This window comes from Orcinus orca, chromosome 8 (assembly GCF_937001465.1).
Source record: "Orcinus orca chromosome 8, mOrcOrc1.1, whole genome shotgun sequence".
In the NCBI taxonomy this organism is placed as follows: domain Eukaryota; kingdom Metazoa; phylum Chordata; class Mammalia; order Artiodactyla; family Delphinidae; genus Orcinus; species Orcinus orca.
In genome coordinates, this window is record NC_064566.1 from 70038706 (window position 1) to 70058253 (window position 19548).

Below are 19548 nucleotides of genomic sequence, written 5' to 3' on the forward strand. Positions count from 1 at the left end.
TTTGCATTTATTACTCTATGTTTTGGACCTTTGGATTTTTCAGATTTTTCATTTTATACATAACTGTTGTGATTTACTTACACCCCCTCACCCGCTTAAAAAGTTTTTTTTCCTAGTATTCTGGTTATATATGTTTCATTCTCCTTCCTCTCTTAAGCTCATCTGAAAACTTCCTCCAATTCGTGGTTCTCAAGTTTATTTCTCAGATTTAATGAAATAAATCAAGTCAGCTCAACAAAGATTTGTTGACTGGGTATATCTCTTCCCTACTTAAAAATATTTACACTGTGAAACAGTCAATAATCTCTTGAGTCAAAATCCAAACTTTTCCAGATTTAATACAAAAACTTCCATTTAGTTAATACACATTAAGAGATCCTACATGTAAGCCAGTTCCAGCCATCACCATGTTAACGGAACTCTCTCATCATTGGCTACTTAAAAAACAGTGTTGTGAGCCAGTGGCTAAAATTGGAGAGATTACATCTTCAATTAGTCAAGAAATATAACACCCCAAACTACCTGAAAATGGGGTAAAACATTTACAATGCTTATGAATCTAAACGCTTAACCTCCCCCAGATTCTTACAATCAACCTTTCTGCATGTATATTAGGATGCCACACAAAAGGAGCAGTGGCTGGGGAGTATTGACTTTTATTCACCCATTAGAAACGATGCCCTGTTTGCACTTGGGCTTTCAGGGTTACTTTACAAACACGTGCTCAAGGATTTCCTTCCTCATTTCCACTCTACTTCTGCCCAATACACAATATATATAAACTACATATGTATATAAACTATATTATACTGTATATTCGTTAAACACCCAAATACAAACAGTGGTTATCTGGGGATGGAGTTGGGGGAGGAGCAATATTTTCTTTATCTTCTTCTTTATATTTTCTATATTAAAAAAATTTTTATATAGTAAATATGTGCTGTATATATGAGACAAACACAATAAATGCTATGAAATAATCTTCCCTGACCGCACCAAGGTAATTTTATATATTTTATTTCTTGCCATGTCTCAGTTACTTTTAGCTTTGTTTTCTTTCTTTTTAGATACCCTTTTGATGGTAAATGGTAATGATATCTCTTAAATACAAACCCATATTTTTTTATGGTGCCTGTACAATAGATGATGCCACTTAAAAGGACAGTGAAAAAATGTTTATGACGGCTTTATTCAAAATAGCCTAAAAATGGAAACAACCCAAATGTCTATCAACAGGAGACTAGATAAATTGTAATATATTTATACAGTGGAAAGATACAAGAAAACAAAAAAGAATAAACCATATGAAACCAGTGACTCTCACAGTCATTATGATGACAAAAAGAAGCCAGGCACAAAAGAGAACATACTGGAGGAATCCATGTACAGATTTTGAAAAACAGGTAAAACTAACCTATAGAGACAGAAGTCAAAATAGTAGCTTCCAAAGAACCTGAAAAAGAATACATATATGTGTGTGTGTGTATATATATATATATATACATACATATATATACACATATCTGTATAACTGAATCACTTTGCTGTACAACTGAAACATTGTAAATCAACTATACTTCAATTTAAAAATAAATAAAATAAAACAATAAAAGTAACAAGACAATATGGGCAGATTTTAAAGAAAATATTGGGGTGGAGAAGTATGATTTTCTAAGTATGATATGAAAGTCAGAAACAATAAAAATGGTAAATTTAACTATGAAAAATCGTGGTTTCCTTTGGGAACTATTGACTAGAAACAAGCATGAAGGATCCTGTTGTGTTTTACATCTTTATCTGGGTAGTTGTTACACAAGTAAGAGTCTGTGTGTGTTGCATGTAAAAAGCACTGAGCTGTGTGCTTAAGTTTTGTGTTCTACACGGGCCTCTCACTGTTGTGGCTTCTCCCGTTGCGGAGCACAGGCTCGGGACGCGCAGGCTCAACAGCCATGACTCACGCGCCCAGCCGCTCCGCGGGATGTGGGATCTTCCCGGACCGGGGCACGAACCCGTGTCCCCTGCATCGGCAGGCGGACTCTCAACCACTGCGCCACCAGGGAAGCCCAAGTTTTGTGTTCTTTATGTATATCTTCAAAACAAAACAGAGCATAGGAAAATTATCTCGGGAAAGAAAGGACTGCTTCTCGGAATGCTAAAAAGCAAAGAGATTAGGATTTCCCCTGCAGCTGGGATTGTGTTGAAACTCTAATTGGGCTTTCCATATTCTTATTTAATAGTATTACCTATTTCCTAAGAAATAATATTACAATATGTAAAGAGAAAATGAAAAAGAAAAATATACCCAAACTAATTATCCAGGGACATGGGGGTAGGGTGCAACGTCATTGGGCCTAAGATTTAGTTGTGTCCCAACAATGTAGATTTGGATTAGCTCCTAATCTCTCTCTTTCTCTCTCTCTGTCTCTGTTCCTCTCTCTCTTCTCCACCCCTCTTACTCCCTCTCATTCTCCTCTCTTCCTTCTCATCTTTCCTTCCTTCCTTCGTTCTTTTCTTTCTAACTGCCTGTCTGCCTTACTTTCTTCCTTCCCCAGCAGCCCTTTATTTCTTTATACTCTGGGGAGTTTCAAAAAAGATTTACGGGGCTTCCCTGGTGGCGCAGTGGTTGAGAGTCCGCCTGCCGATGCCGGGGACACGGGTTCGTGCCCCGGTCCGGGAAGATCCCACATGCCGCGGAGTGGCTGGGCCCGTGAGCCATGGCCGCTGAGCCTGCGCGTAAAAAGATTTACGGCTTCAGATTCTTTAACAATGAGATTTGTGGTCCTTCTATTGTAAGTGTGCCTAGATCATTAAGCTGTGTCTTTTCCCCCTGATCCTGATCTTTACTTCACTATATTCTTTCATTTAAATTCTAATTTAAAGTTTATCAAGTTTGATTCTGGTAGCCAATATTGAAAGGAAAACCTGGTAAGTTAAACAATTCATATTGTTCATAACATTTAAAAAAATTCCCCATGTTGAATATAGGTTGAATTATGTCTCCCCAAAATTCTTATATGGAAATCCTAACCCCTAGTACCTCAATAAAGTTGATTTTTAAGAACACTTAGATTGGGCTTCCCTGGTGGCGCAGTGGTTGAGAGTCCGGTTGGCGTTGCAGGGGACACGGGTTCGTGCCCTGGTCCGGGAGGATCCCACATGCCGCGGAGTGGCTGGGCCCGTGAGCCACGGCCGCTGAGCGTGCGCGTCCGGAGCCTGTGCTCCGCAAGGGGAGAGGACGCAACGGTGAGAGGCCCACGTACCCCCAAAGAAAAAAAAAATCACTTAGATTAAAAAAGAAGTCATGGCTTCTTGGAGGAATGTCTGATTCCAGATCTGAGGCAGGAAATCTCCAGGATGAATTTGGAACATCTCGTATGGAAAACAGGGAAGTTTCCAAAATTAATAGGTCATATCCAAAGGACTTAGGAGCTACCACGAATCCTCTGGCCAAAGATGGGGAAATTTTAGCATAAAAAAATTGGCACTCACTGAATATATAAAAAGCCATGAGTTCATAAGGATATTTTTTAAATGAGAGAGAATAAGGCAAACAGCGACAACAAAAACAAACCCAGCTTCACTAAACACCAATCGAGATTGCAAAGGCATTAATTCTTACTTACAAAGGCAGCAACTGAAAAGAAAGAATTATCTATTATCCTACCTTTTCTGAACAATTTGGTAATTTAGGTACCAAATAGCCCTGGTAGATTAAGGGAAGTCCTCTTTACAGAATTTCAGTTAATAAGTGTGGAAAGAATGATAGATTAGTGAAGCTACCATTTTATAATCCCCAAAACATTAACTGACTCTGCTCATCAATGGGTGAAGCCATTGGACGAATGTGTTTTTTTCGTCTTTTTAAATTTATTTGTTTTTATTTTTGGCTGTGCTGGGTCTTTGTTGCTACGTGCTGGCTTCTCATTGAGTTGGCTCGCAGGCTCTAGAGCACAGGCTCAGTAGTTGTGGCACATGGGCTTAGTTGCTCCACGGCATGTGGGATCTTCCCGGACCAGGGCTCGAACCATGTGTGTCCTGCATTGGCAGGTGGATTCTTAACCACTGCGCCACCAGGGAAGCCCTAGACAAATGTTGATGGGAGATTCCTCATTGGGAGAGAAGGCTGGGCACCACAAAAACCTGTGATCAATCTTAACATCACACAAGTGCAACAATTGGACACCAAGTGCTGCCTGGTGTGAAGTTACCTGTGGCTTGATTGGATTCAGGTTCAGCTCTTTTGGTAAGTAGACTTTGCAGGTGACATACTTAATCATGAAGGAATGAAAGATGATATATGGGATTTATTTGAAAACATAGAAATAAAAGAAAAATGATTAGGTGGTGCATAAGTGGGCAATCTTAATAATCGCTGAATCTTGATAAAGGGAATTGGGGGTTCATCACCCTTTTCTTTCTACTTTTGTGTTTATAGTTTTTCATAATAAGTTGTTTGCAGGTATTTATTTTAGACATAAGGGAGCATTTGTTTATGGAAATAATAGAAAGACTGAGAAAGTTCCTTCCTCGGTCATCTGTTCAAAATCAGAACAAACACAAGAGACAGACACCTCTCCAGAACTGTTCAGCTCACAAAGGTGTTCATTTCTCTGAGAACTAGTATGCCCACTCCCTGCCCCAAACCACCTACTGACCACCACTGCTCTGGACCCAGTGCCAGACCATAGCTAATTTCACTAGAGGGACACCAGGCCCAAGGTAGTCCAGTCAGATTTTTGCTGCCAAAGACTTAAAACTGAGATTCAAAATCTGCTTGTCAGACTCTGCTGTTGGAGAACTATGGAGTTAGGGAGAACTATATTCTGCCCAGTGAACTGGAGAAACACAGAAAGCTGATAGGGGTGGCAGGGCGGAGGGAAAGAAGCAGATGTAGCATTCTGCCAGCATTCTCTGCCCTGTAGTCCTCCTCCTGGGCTTTGTAAGAACCCCTTCTCACAAGATAGTAAATTTTGTTCAAGGGAGCTCTCCGTCACAGACTAGCCTTGGGTGCAGGACACCAAGGCCTTACCTACCAGTGAGTTGGTCAGATGAGAGCCTGGGAACCAGTGGACATGTAGGGCATCACTGGAGACTGTTCCTCGGTGGAGGGGCCTTTGGACTCATGGAAGGGTTAAGTCTCTCATCATTTAAGGAAATTTATGCCTAATGACTCTTTAACTTAATTACATTAGCTTTTTTTTCTTACTATTTTTAATAAAACTCTTCAACTATTAAAAAAAAAAACAGGTGGGTCTCTATGAGACCCACTTCTTACATGACAGTAAATTTTGTCCCCAACCCTACCCTTTTATTTTTTGGTCTAAAGCTGGGACTTCCCTGGCAGTCCAGTGGTTAAGACTCTGCACTTCCACTGCAGGGGGCACGGGTTTGATCCCTGGTCAGGGAACTAAGATACTGCATGCTGCACGGTGTGGCCAAAAGAAAAAGAAACAGTCATCATAAAGCTGTCTCTAGTAAGTCACTGTAATGGCAACAAAAAGAATCCTTAGTGGTACAACTGCCTTTAGTTTTATCTGGCTTAATTATAATACCTGCTTGGAGCACGTGTGTGGGCTAAATAGCTTCCTTCCGGTTCATAATTCCAGGTCTCTATAACTAAAGGGGTTAGAGTGGAAACTTTTGGGTGGAGAGACCCAGGTGTACACCCCACCCCTCAAAAAAACATTGCTTTGCTTTAACTTCAAAAACGTCTTTGATAATATGAACAAACCTTGCTTAACTATTTATAAATGGATATGAGAAAGTTGCAAAGATAGGTGTCTGAAAGACCTTTCCACTCTGATAATGACACTTGATCAGTTCAGAAGTGACAAATGACAAAGTGACAAGGCAATCAAGGAAATGTTGCCTCAAGAAGCAAATAGGCAGGGTTACTAAAGGCCTAACACATCACAGCTTCTGAAGTCTACCTTTGGATTCTTCAGATCTGGAATTTCTCTAAAGCTATAATTTACGTGGGTGGGTTGAGTGTGATAGCTACATGTCCCACAAGGGAAGAAATTTTTGTCTGTTTGTTCAAATATACCTCATGTGTCTGGCACATAATTGACATCCAATAAGTGTTACTACATGAAGTTATAGCCTTTGCAAGTTTTTAAGCCCAAACAAGGTTTGACCCTAATGGAGTCCTTCAAATGTCAATACAGAACAATTCTCTGTCCTGTATTTCCTGGAACACACTTGAAAAATAGCTCTGCAAGCTGATAATGACAAAGGAGTCGTCATAATAAATACAAATAAAGAAAAACTGCAGTATTTTACCTTTTAAAGGAACACAGCCAATCCTGGGGTCATCATACCAACATCTTCTAACAACAATCCCCAAAGTTCTTTCTCAAACTGTGGACAGGGAAATGGGCCCTTGAGAGTTTCAAGGGAACGAAAGAGGCACAGCAGATTTCCAGTGACGAACGGTGAGAATGTGTGAATGGTGGTCAGGCAGCATCTACGGCTTTTATTCGCATCTAATTTCTCTTCTCTGACCTCAAGAGGGGCTGTTATTCCCCTCCTGTCTTAGATGATCCTGGAAATTAAGTCTTTGAACAGTGAGCTCACTCAAAGAAGTTCCCTTTTTTTGCAGAGTCCAGTGGTGCTTCCAGGATAGACGTAGTTCTTGCAGTGCCGTATGGAATTTGAGCTAACTCATTTGACTGAGGACCCAAGTAGACTTCAGGTGAGGTGCAGAGATAATGCTGGTGAACCTGAAGAGGATTTGGAGAGGCCAGTATGATACTTACCATTTTCACCCTACACTTGTGCTATATTATTTATCTTAGTCATTACTTTTTAGTCCAAAGTCTTTTGCATACTCTCCATGAATGAAGAAAGTGAACTGTTTCATAAGTGCCTCATGAAAAGTAAAATTAACAGTGGTGTTCATTGATTCACTCATCTATTCATTTATTTAACAAACATTTATTAAACACCTCGTATGTGCCAGGCATTGCACTGTGTGATATTAACATGTTTATTGCAATGTCAAAATAATTTTGTGTAAGTCTTGTATTCCATAACTTCTACATGTGACTGCAAATAAACTCTATTTTAGGAAAGAGTAGTTTAACAAGAAGAATGCAGAAGTAAACCCTATAAATATTTTAAATATGGTGCGAATATTTCTGACTTTAACCAGAGTTTCGCAATGTACCTTTTTCTGAACATCCAAAATTCTTGCACTACCTGTTCAGTCAAGTAAGAATACAGGAAGAACTTGAGTGCATACGAGTAAAACCCTAAAATAAACGTAATAAATTCTCATATTGACTATTCATAACAATATCTTTTAGGGGCAGTAAATTTTTGCACTTAGATAAAAAGAAATGACCTTAAAAGGTGGTGTTAGTTTTCTTTTTCTATCAAGGAATTAATAGGGCAATGACCAATAACTTGTGGATTGTTGGGGAATTTATACAATACCTAATACTTTTAAACTAACAATCATTGCATAATCATCAGCCCAGTTATACACAGTTAAAAACTTGTATCTGACGAAAGAAATAAGCCCATCTTCTTTTGCATACGGGTTAGCTTTTCCAGCTGCACCCGCTCACTGGCTGCTCCCCATTTCCCGGTAAGTACGTAATACTGGGAGGAACTTTGCCCTTTTATCTCTTCAAGAAAAACATTTGAAATATACTTGGCAGGTCAATGTTCAGCCACAGAAATCTCAGCGAAAAACAGCCACCCATTTGAGGGTAGCCTGTTTCTCATGCACCTGCAGCTGACCGAGCTTGGTGCTCACGGGCAGACTCAAGGCAGTCAGAACATGTTCTGAGGCATCCCTGGAAAACAGCAACTGTCTCTGGCGAGGAGCAGTAGGACAGGCTTAAAATGAATTCTTTCCCTGGGGAAGAACAAAGCACGAGTTAGATTTCGAGGAACCACAGTTGGCCTCGTTCTTGCCCCCAGAGAATTTGGAACTGAATAGGCCATTCTTGGCCCCATTGTGCATGGAGCCCTCATCTATCTTGATTAAATGAGCCTTGAATGCTCGCTTTGGCAGCACATATACTAAAATTGGAACGATACAGAGAAGATTAGCACGGTCCCTGAACAAGGAAGACAAGCAAATTCATGAAGTGTTCCGTATTTTTTAAAAAAAGAAAAAAAATGAGCCTTGAATTTCGGAGCTCCCCTCTACACATCTTTAGCAAATTCAGGGGCCAAAAGCCCTTCTTGATACCTGACTTTGTCATCATGCTTGCGACTGAGATCCAGTTTTTCCTGTGTAATATTTTGTGGAAACTGGGAGGCCTTTAAATACACAAAAGAAACATTTGTTTATTATTACCAAATTAAAAGGAATCATAGAATGTTTAAAGTTCTAAATTGATTTAGAATTCATTTAGAATAATAATAATTCCTTGCACAAGGCTGGTAGACACATTGTGTTGGCCTCTGTCCACCATCCCTTCCCTCTTCTTCAGCGAACAGCACTTCACTTTTTCCTTTGGGCAACTACCTTCACCCCACTATTAGTCCATGAGGTTTATATGGGACTGATTCTACCCCCTAGATCCAGAAGAGGGTGTAAAGAGAGTCCACATCCCCTGACCACAGTGATTGCTTCGAGAATGAGCACCCTGTCCAGGTTGGGCCGATGAGACCCACCCTAATTTTTTTTTTTTTTTGCGGTACCCGGGCCTCTCACTGTTGTGGCCTCTCCCGTTGCGGAGCACAGGCTCCGGATGCGCAGGCTCAGCGGCCATGGCTCATGGGCCCAGCCGCTCCGCGGCATGTGAGATCCTCCCGGACCAGGGCACGAACCCGTGTCCCTTGCATCGGCAGGCAGACTCTCAACCACTGCACCACCAGGGAAGCCCCGAGACCCAGCCTAATCTGATGGAGTTTCCGAAGCTTGTCCCCGGGGTCCTGATTAGTACATGTGTAGCATTTTACACGGAAAGCTTAAGGAGCTTCTTAAGGGCACAGCAAGTCATTCACATTGTCAGCTTCTCCTGATACTGGCCCACTTTCTAGTTGGGGAACAGTGATACCAAAAGATCATTTCAATAATACATTAAGAGCATTCATTCATTCATTCAAGTATTCATTGAGATGATGAATACTACTAGATGCCTGGTTCTGTGCAAGAGATGGAGTTTGACTGAAACAGCCATGATTGCTGCCCAATGATGTTCTGAAAGATGTGTATATGGGCACACACAGGAGGGGCATGCAACCTACCCTGGATGTGTTCATATGGGTGTCCAGGAAGGCTTCCTGGAGAAAGAGACTGGCTTCCTAAGTACCTCTGCATCTATTCTCCTTTAATTTTAATTTAATCTCATCCTCACAGCTACTGTCTTAGTTCAGGCTTTTTTTGTTTCACATCTGAATTATAGCAAGAGCTTTCTAACTGGACTGGATACTTCTACTCTTATCCTGGTCCCTAATATCCAACTCATTCTTTAGTGATGACAGAATGATTTGTTTCTTAGCAACATTTTACTGACATATTATATACATACATAAAATTACATATGTAAGCATACAGCTTGATGAATTTCCTCAACCAAGCACACCCATTAACCAGTGCCCACATCAATAAACATGGCCACCACACCAGAAGCCCATCTCACGTCCTCTTCTGTATACTCACCTCCTCCCACAAATGAGTTTTTAAAAATACTAATCTCAGGGCTTCCCTGGTGGCACAGTGGTTAAGAATCCGCCTGCCAATGCAGGGGACACAGGTTTGAGCCCTGGGCTGGGAAGATCCCACATGCCGCAGAGCAATTAAGCCCGTGTGCCACAACTACTGAGCCTGCGCTCTAGAAGCCGCAAGCCACAACTACTGAAGCCTGTGCAACTAGAGCCCGTGCTCCGCAAGAAGCCACCACAATGAGAAACCCGCACACTGCAACGAAGGGTAGCCCCCGCTCACCACAACTAGAGAAAGCCCACGCACAGCAACGAAGACCCAACGTCGCCAAAACTAAAATAAATAAATTTAAAAAAGAATACTAATCTCATTATATTGCTCCCTTGCTTTGTTACAGCCTTTCAAGGACTCTCCACAGGCTTCAGGATAAAACCCCATCTGCTTAGCCAGACTAAACTCTTGTAATTCCTAACCTACTATCCTGGTTCTCACTGCCTGGCCTTTGCATATGCTGCTTCTTCTGTTTAGACTAATGTCTCAGCCCTCTTCCTCCCCCATTTTAATCATTCCTAATTATTCCAGGAACCACCTTCTCAAAACCTTCCAAGATCCCTTCCTCTCCATAGATTCTGAAAGGTAGAAATAGTGTTTTTCATCCCAGTTTCCCAGTTGGCTAAATGAATAAATGAGAACACCTGGCTTTATTACTTTCCCTTAAAGCCTTTCCTCCTCTTGCCTCCTCCCCTCCATCCCTTTTAAGTAAGAACAAACCATTGCCCGGTGAATAAATGCATATAGTTTGTAGGTAAGTCATGACTTTTTCACTGATCCAGCCACAACCTTCTGCTTGGTATCCCCTCGCATACACTAAGATATGACTGAAGTAGGGACAGTTTGTGGTCCTGCACCCTACCAAGATAAGTGGACACAATGGAAATTGATATTCATGAGATCTGAGCCGTTCTGCCAGTAAAAATTTGCTTTAATTGGAATATCTGAAGGATCTAAGGGAAAATTGGGAGTCGGGGGAGGATACAAGCAAGTAGGCTAACATTTACCAAATGCCAAACACAATGTTAGGCTCTATCTATGATGTCTTATTTAACTGAAGTTGGGGAGGAATGGGCATAAAGGTATAGATTTTTGAATTGCATAAAAAGAAAAGCCAATATGTCCTTTCCTTCCTTTGGTTGAAAAAAGTTATTCATGCATTTATAGCTTTTTCTTTCTAATTAAAAATAAGAGTGGAGAATCACTGAAATTTCTAATTTCAAAGACAATTTGCTTAACTAGCTTGAAAAATGATTCTATAAAAACATTATAAAAGTTTTTGGTGTGTAGGAGAAATTATCACTAGGTTGATGGGTACAGCCAGAGCACCTAGTGCTGTCCATTCAGCTCCCAAATTGTCACTGTGGGTGGGCAGGTAATGCCACTTGAAACTACCTAAATGAAACCATTTTTATAGAAGTTTTACAATCTGTACTTGGTTTTCAATGAAAAAGTTCTGCACAATAAATCCAAATGGCATAACATCAAAAACACCTGAAAGGATGGCCCCATTCCCAGCAAGTCTACTTATTCCCTAACATCTTGTAACTTACATGGCACTGGGCTGGGGCACCACCAATGCACTGCTGTGATCTAGAAATTCTCTCAAAACTGCCTCCTCTCCTTAGGTCAGCAGCCCACCCATGCCCTATTTAGAACTTTGCTGAATAAAAGTTAAATTACATAAATGAAGGCCAAAATCCAGAAATTCAAATTCAAGCCATCAGGGAAAAAAAACTCCTTAAGTCAAGGTAGAAGTAGATGCCTCAGTTGCTTCACTGATAAACCTGAAGAGGCCACTGTGATACTTAGCCTTTATACCCTAAACTTGGATGCTATAATATTTATCTTAGTCATCGTTTTATAGTTCAGAGTGTTTTGCTGGATCTTCATGAGTGCAGATATTATGCTGTTTCTTAAGTGCTTAGTAAAATTAATGGTGTTGTTCATTCATTCATCCCACTGAATAGGCAGGAAATTCATAGCTCTGGTACAAAGAAAGCTATGAGCCAGCAGGCAGAAGCGTTCATTCAGTGGGGGAGCGAAGAAAAAGAACGTGTTTTCATTGCTCAGAAAATTTTCGATTCTTCTCTTTCCTCTTTTGGGGCTGTAGGCAAAGCGAATGTTCTCCTGACAGTAGGGTTTCCTTGAAAACTTGGTTTCACAAAATGCACCACCTTTGTGGGCCGCGCCGCGGGAGCTGACTGCACTACCTGCCTGCGTCGGCGGCAGGTCACGAGGTCAAGGTCGGCTTCGCGTAGGCTGCGCCTCTTTCAGCACGTTTCCTTGGCCTCGCGGGCTCCCTCCCTCCGGCAGGCGTCGCTGGCCATTGATGGGGCGAGAGGAAGGAAGCGGATCTTCGATCCCGCCCGGAGGCTCGGCACCCCTGGGCCGCCTTCCTCCCGTGCCCGCCTGCGCTCGCGCCGCCGCGGCTTCTGGAGGGTCTCGCGCCACCTGCCGGCGCCCAGGGATGGACCGGGCCCTCACTCTGGAAGGCAAGGATCTGGGCGGCCGCGATTGAAGGCTCGGGCGCAGCTGGGAGGGAATCCCCGGCGGGCGAGAGCACCAGCGCCAGGCCAAGGCGTGGGGTACGCGGAGAGGTCCGGGATCACGGCGACGGCATCCGGAGTCGCGGGCGGGGCGCTGCCGGGGAGTCCGGGAACCCTGGAGGGGCCGGGGAGTGGGCGGAGGTGCCGCAGGAGGCGTCCGGGGCTTGGCCGGGCTGGTCTGGTCGGGCGCGCAGTTGAGGGGAGGGACGGGGCTGCGCCGGGCTGGGCCGCCGCGTCTGCTTCCCTCGCCCTGGACCCTCGCCGGGCGATGAGTGTTGAGGAAGAGAGGAAGACCTGCGGGCCTTTAGATACTGGGACCGCCCTTTCCCGCTCCAGGTCGGGCGGCGAGCAGCAACGAAGGCTGGACCCTCAGTGGCAGCATGAGAGCGGTCGCCGCCGCTCCGGGCTTGCGGCCGCGCGGCAGGCGGTGGCGGCTCTGCCGGCGCTGGCCATGAGCGCGCGATGGGGCGGGCGGCGCACTCCGCGTGGAGGCCTGAGGCTGTCCGAGGCCCATCTGGCGCTGATGGCCGCCAGCCTGGTGTGCAGCGCCGTGGTCGTCTATGTTTGCTGGAAGCAGCTGCCGCCCCTGCCCTGGGCCTCCTCCGTCCCGCCGCGGCGGGTGAGCGTGCTGCTGTGGTGGGAGCCCTTCGGGGGCCGGCACAGAGCCAAAAGGCCGCACCCCGATTGCCGGTTGCGCTTCAACATCAGCGGCTGCCTCCTGCTCACTGATCGCGCGGCCTACGGGGAGGCCCAGGCGGTGCTTTTCCACCACAGAGACCTGGTGAGGGGACCCCAGGACTGGCCCCCGCCCTGGGGCGTCTACGTGCGCCCGGTGGAGGAGCAGCAGGTGCTGATGGACGACGAGGAGGAAGCCGCGGAGGCCTTAGCCCTGGCTGCCTCGGGCCCCAGGCCCCCCGGCCAGCGCTGGGTGTGGATGAACTTCGAGTCGCCCACCCACTCCCCGGGGCTGCAGAGCCTGGCAGGTAACCTCTTCAACTGGACGCTCTCCTACCGGGCCGACTCGGACATCTTCGTGCCTTACGGCTACCTCTACCCCAGGACCCATCCCAGCGAGCAGCCGCCGGGTCTGGTCCCGCCGCTGGCCCGGAAACAAGGGCTGGTGGCCTGGGTGGTGAGCAACTGGGACGAGCGCCAGGCGCGGGTCCGCTACTACCACCAGCTGAGCCAGTACGTGACCGTAGACGTCTTCGGCAAGGGTGGGCCCGGGCAGCCGCTGCCCGACGTCGGGCTCCTGCACACAGTGGCCCGCTACAAGTTCTACCTGGCCTTCGAGAACTCGCAGCACCTGGATTATATCACGGAGAAGCTGTGGCGTAACGCCTTCCTGGCTGGGGCGGTACCGGTGGTGCTGGGCCCAGACCGTGCCAATTACGAGCGCTTCATTCCCCGCCGTGCCTTCATCCACGTGGACGACTTCCCTGATGCCTCCTCCCTGGCGGCCCACCTGCAATTCCTCGATCGAAACCCAGCTGCCTACCGCGGATACTTCAGCTGGCGTCGGAGCTATGCCGTGCACGTCACCTCCTTCTGGGACGAGCCTTGGTGCCGGGCCTGCCAGGCTGTGCAGATGGCTGGGGACCAGCCCAAGAGCGTCCCTAACTTGGCTGGCTGGTTTCAGCGGTGAAGCCACCCTCCCCTGGCTGTAACCCAGGGAGGCCAAGTCGTCGGCTTTTGGATCCTCCGGATCCTCCGCTGTGCATCTCCTTAACTGCCGGATCATGGGACTGTATTTTCCAAACACCCATTTTTAATCTATTCCCATAGATTAAAGTTGACTTACCAAGTAATATTATTCAGCACAAAGACTGGGTGGGAAGGGTCCTGGGTGCTCATGGTTTTTGGACAACTAGCAGTTGGGCTTCCTCTGCTGTCCAAGGGCATCTGAGCTCTGGGGTGAAGATGGGGGCCTTCCTCCCCTTGTAACCAGTGCAGAGGTGAAGAAACAGCTTACCTACAAGAAACAATTGTCAGTGGCTCTGAATTTCCTCATGTGCCACAGGCCATATTTGTGGCCTGTGCTGAGTCCAAATCTCACACAATGCTCCTCCACTCACGTGACTGGGCCGAATGCGGCAAACCCCTGGTTTCAGAAAGAGCCTTGTTGCAGGATAGAGAAAGGACTGTGGCCACAGGTGGGTCTTTCTCTTTGTGCCTGGATTTCTCAAAGCGTCATCTCCTAAGAAAGGTGAGGAGGGTGGTCCAAGAATCCACTGACTTCCTTAACAAGTGCTGTTGTTTGTTCCCTTGCTTTATGAATGGAAACAAGATGCTGGATTGTCCTTGGAGAAGAGTTAGGATGAATATTTGGTGTACCTCACTTTACACAAATGTATTCTTGAAAAGCCGCTTTTAAATCAAATTCGCTGTTTTAGAAGAGCGCAATATTTAATGGAACCCAATGGAGAATCCCTTTATAATGTGAATAATCATCTGCTAACTGATTTTTTCTGTGTCTATGTTTTTCTATAACCTGGATCTTTTAAAAAGCATATTAAAATTACAGATGTGAAAATAAAGCAGAAGCAACCTTCTTCTCCCTTCCTCCCAGAAAACCAGCCTGTGTTTACAAACAGAAGAGAAGGAAGCCACAGTGTCACTTTCCACAAAATTATTTATTTTGTGTCTTTACTGGAGCTGAAATTTAAAACTGGAAAGTCAGTCCTCCATGGGGTCCTGGCATTACCTGTCTGCAGAACAATGAAAGGGATTGCACTGTATTATGGAATCATGCAAAAGGAAGAAAGTTTCCTGTCTGTTAATAGCGGTTTTTGATTCTGTCTGTTTTAAGTTAAATGTTTAGTTGCTAGGGAATAGAACTTAATCAGTGCCTGCAGTAAAAACTTTATCTTTTGTTACAGAAATCTGCAATTCTCCCTGGGGCCACCAGGTTCCCCTCCTGGTCTGCCCAGTAGTACAGTGGGTACATCCTCACATTTCTAGTGCCCTTGAGACTGTGCTGTGGGACCAACTTTGAAAATATATGCATTGACTTTAAAAGTTGTTGAATGAACAGCATATTAGGTGTCACCATGTACCTGCACCACGGGAAAAACAAAAATGTGTAAGGCTAGGTTCCTCTCTTTAAGGCTCTTATAATCTACCACTGTCAAAAAGTAAATAGTGGACTTTGATAAATCAATTGGCAGAACTTATTTGTTTAAAGTAACGTTCTTTTTTTAAAAATTTAATTTATTTTTGGCTGCATTGGGTCCTTGTTGCTGTGCGCAGTCTTTCTCTAGTTGCGGCAAGCGGGGGCTACTCTTTTTTTGTTTGTTTGTTTGTTTTAATTTATTTTATTTTATTTTTGGCTGTGTTGCGTCTTCATTGCAGTGCGCGGGCTTCTCATTGCGGTGACTTCTCATTGTGGAGCACGGGCTTTAGGCGCCCAGGCTTCAGTAGTTGCAGCACACGGGCTCAGTAGTTGTGGCACGTGGGCTCTAGAGCACAGGCTCAGTAGCTGTGGTGCACGGGCTTAGTTGCGCTGCGGTGTGTGGGATCTTCCTGGACCAGGGCTCGAACCCATGTCCCCTGCATTGATAGGCGGATTCTCAACTACTGCGCCACCAGGGAAGCCCCAGGCTACTCTTTGTTGAGGTGCGTGGGCTTCTCAATGTGGTGGCTTCTCTTGTTGCGGAGCACGGGCTCTAGGCGCGTGGGCTTCAGTAGTTGTGGCACACGGGTTCAGTAGTTGTGGCTCGCGGGCTCTAGATTCCAGGCTCAGTAGTTATGGTGCACGGGCTTAGTTGCTTCGCGCGTGTCCCCTGAATTGGCAGGCGGATTCTTAACCACTGCGCTACCAGGGAAGCCCCATTTTTTTTTTTTTTTTGTGGTACGCGGGCCTTTCACTGCTGTGGCCTCTCCCGTTGCGGAGTACAGGCTCCGGACGCGCAGGCTCAGCGGCCATGGCTCACGGGCCCAGCCGCTCCACAGCATGTGGGATCTTCCCGGACCGGGGCACGAACCCGTGTCCCCTGCATCGACAGGCGGACTCTCAACCACTGCGCCACCAGGGAAGCCCAAATATGTTGACTGGGCATTAATCCAGTGGGATTTTTTGGTTTTTTTTCCTTTTTTTTGTTTGATTGACGTATAGTTGACTTACAGTGTTGTGTTAGTTTCAGGTGTACAGCAAAGTGATTCAGTTAATATATATATTATATATGTAGTATATATATATATAATATATATTCTATATAGCATATATATTATAGATAATATATCTTCTTTTTCGGATTCTTTTCCACTATAGGTTATTACAAGATATTGAATATAGTTCCCTGTGCTATACAGTGGATCCTTGTTGTTTATCTGTTTTATACATAGTATTGTGTATCTGTTAATCCCAAACTCCTAATTTGGGGGGGAGGGATAAATTAGGAGTAAAGTGACATTCTTAATAATACCATAAATCAATTATTAGAAAGCCAGTTGATTTAAAGCCTGAAATAATGGGGTTTTTTTCTCCTTGATTTATTATAATAAGCACCCTCAGTGACTGTTGTGGGTAAGGTCCAAGATTAATTAGGTTTATACAGAATTCTGCTGTAAACAGTAATTTTGCATTTGATTAGTACAATTAGCTGAATCATAAAGTAACTTTTATCTCTATGCATTTGTTCGAAACACTTACTAACGTCTAGGTGCTTCAATTCTCCCTTTTCCTTAAAAGGAGAAATTGAAATCCCTGGATAAAATGTCCTCATTAAAATATTATAGTATGGGCAGAATTATCAAATTATCAATAATTTGATAATTATCAAATTATATCAAAATAGACCCCCAATAAAGAAGGAAAGATTCTGTTCTTAAAATAAGTATTTATGAATTATTGGTCAGTGGTCTTGGTGTTATTGGGAATCTACATGGGACAGTGGGGGATAGTTTGAAGGTAATCTGCCTTAACTCTGAATTCCAGCCATGTGACCTTGGGCAAATTAGTAATAACCCTGAGTCTCAACTTTCTTAACTGTAAAATGGGGCAAGGAATGACTTCACAGCTCCTTATGAGCTGTTCAGGAAATGGAAATAAAGTAATAAGGTGCCTAACACATAGTGGTGACTCAATTGGTGACAGAGAGAGAGGTTTATTTCCCTTCTTGCAGTGGTTTCAGGGTGCCTCCTTATCCATTTATAGGGGTTGTAGAATTAAATCTCAGGGTATGTTACAGAATATATCTGAAATAAAAAGGAAGTGACCTCATATCATGTATTTCAAATGAATCCCTAAATCTCAGCCATACTATTTCAAGAGTCATTACTGCCATTTAGGTTGAGCTGGAATTTGCAGACTAGGAAGAAGCACTATGCTTTCTGTGAATTTTTTTTTTAAAAATTGTTTTTGTTCTGGTTAATTTATATTGTTAAATAAGTATTATTTTACTAATGCTCTCCTTGGTATTAACTCTATTTAAAACTAATCATGTTATTTATTGAATACTTAGCATGAGGAAGGTATAATTGCAGTTTTATGTGCAAATTTGGGGTAAGGAAAAAACAATATATTTTTAGGCTAATTTCATCAAACAGCCAGAGAAATGTGGCAATTGCTCATTTTATATGATTTCATTTTTCAAGTCCTTCTAAATTGAGCAGGTTAAAATTTCACATACGCTAATATAAAAATACATAGGGATGCATCACATGTATTTCGAAATGGCTTTCATAAACTTTTCTTTCAAATGTATTGTAAATTTAATTTAATATTTTTAGTGCTCCATGACTTTAATTACATGAGTACGCCTGAAATATTTGCATCAAGAAGACAGTCTGACTTGCTTTCAGTATTCACAGGTCCTTTCCAGTTTCCAAACCCTTCCTCAGCAGTAATTTAGAGGAGACAGGGAAGCTTCACGGAAAGAGCTCGCAATTTGGAGTCAAAACCTGGGTGTGTGGTTTTGCCACTTTCTGCCCCTGTGGCCCTGATTAGGCGAGTTACTTAAATTAGCGTCCTCCTTTATAATGCATGAATGCCCCTGCAAAACAAGGCTTAAATGTGTTTGCCAGGGTGCTTTGTACATTGTAAAGTGCTATACAGTTACAGGATGCTCCAAATTTTCAAAGCTCTAGAGCAGGGATCAGCACACTTTTTCTGTAAAGGGCCAGAGAGTAGATATTTCAGGCTTTGCCGGCCATACAGTCTCTGCTGCCACTACTCACCTCTGCTGTTGGTAGTACAAAAAGCAGCCACTGACAATCTGTAAACAGAGGCGGTGCCGGGATTTGGCCTGTGGGCTATAGTTTGTTAACTCTGCTCTACTTTTAGAGATAGGAATTTGAGAACCTACCTGCTGGGGTTTTCTTTTACGAATTGGAATTAGAGAATTTTGGAGGCAGTTACTAGACCAGCTTTGCAACGTTTCCTAGTTGTCTCATCTCGGGTAAATTATTTGAGCTTTCTGCGTATTGAAATTCTCATCTCTAATTGAAGGTAATCATATATAATTTATGGAGGTGTTGGGAGAATTAGAAAAGACACTTAAAGTACTCAGGACAACGTCGGGCACACAGGAAGCACCTGGAAGATGTTAGCTGTGATGATCACCAGTCCATTTTACAGAAGAGGGACCTGGTTAAGGACTTACCTAAGGTTACAGTAATAGTGGCAGAACCAGCCGTGCTTGTGCAAGTCACAACTCCTTTGAGCCTCTGTCACTTGAACTGCAAAAGGAGGGGGTTGGAGAACATCTTCTCTTGGGACCTTCTAGTTCCATTGCCCTCATTCTACTAACTGGCACCGTAGGGCTTAAAGAACTAATTTACCTCCCTAAGTGCCTTCCTTACAGTCTGGAAATGACTTACTACACAGCACCAGTAAACTGGTGGAAAATCCAGGCACCAGAGAGGGAGACTCTGATGTAGCATTAGTAAAATATATATCTATTTATATATAATATGTAATTATTATATTTTATATATGTGTGTATATATGATATATATCTTTTTTTAATAACATGCCTTAAATATCAGGGAAGGGAGCCCAGCCCTTGGTAATTAGTATGGTGAATAATTGCAACGAACACAGTTCAAGTCATTCTTGGATATGTCTCAGGGACTTTTATGCTGCACATTCTTACAACAAATCAAGTATTTATGTACCCATGTTCAGATTATTTTGACAAAACGATTAAAGATGGAAAATGACTCCTTGTTTATAATGTATATTTCCCAGTCACTAATGTATTCAACAATGATACATGGGATGTTTCTTGGTCAAGGGGTTTCTGTAAGTTCTTTGGTTCTAGAAGGGTGACTGAAGTGTGATGGCTTTGCCTTTTCTGAATTACACAAGGTCTCGTTCAACTC

At 43.8% G+C, this 19548-nt stretch overlaps 1 protein-coding gene, 1 long non-coding RNA gene and 1 other non-coding gene across 4 annotated transcripts; 2 read left to right on the forward strand and 1 right to left on the reverse strand.

The window, feature by feature from the left end:
* Nucleotides 1-1001: 1001 nt before the first annotated feature.
* LOC125965277 (uncharacterized) lies at nucleotides 1002-3917 on the reverse strand. The gene is made up of 2 exons (XR_007478976.1): nucleotides 2600-3917; nucleotides 1002-1737 (listed from the first exon to the last, which is right to left on the reverse strand). It is a non-coding gene; the product is annotated as an uncharacterized LOC125965277 (long non-coding RNA).
* A 4090-nt stretch (nucleotides 3918-8007) lies between these two features.
* On the forward strand, nucleotides 8008-8114 carry LOC117199785 (U6 spliceosomal RNA). The gene has a single exon (XR_004481124.1). It is a non-coding gene; the product is annotated as a U6 spliceosomal RNA (small nuclear RNA).
* Nucleotides 8115-11794: 3680 nt separating this feature from the next.
* FUT4 (fucosyltransferase 4) lies at nucleotides 11795-19386 on the forward strand. 2 transcript variants are annotated; one of them, XM_033420355.2, is made up of 2 exons: nucleotides 11795-12171; nucleotides 12562-19386. In XM_033420355.2, exon 2 carries the CDS (start codon nucleotides 12677-12679, stop codon nucleotides 13868-13870), a length of 1194 nt encoding a protein of 397 aa, XP_033276246.1. In that variant the 5' UTR covers nucleotides 11795-12171; nucleotides 12562-12676; the 3' UTR covers nucleotides 13871-19386. The 2 variants fall into 2 exon arrangements, with proteins under 2 accessions (XP_033276246.1, XP_049570110.1); XM_049714153.1 differs by having other exon boundaries at nucleotides 11795-19386.
* Nucleotides 19387-19548: the final 162 nt, after the last annotated feature.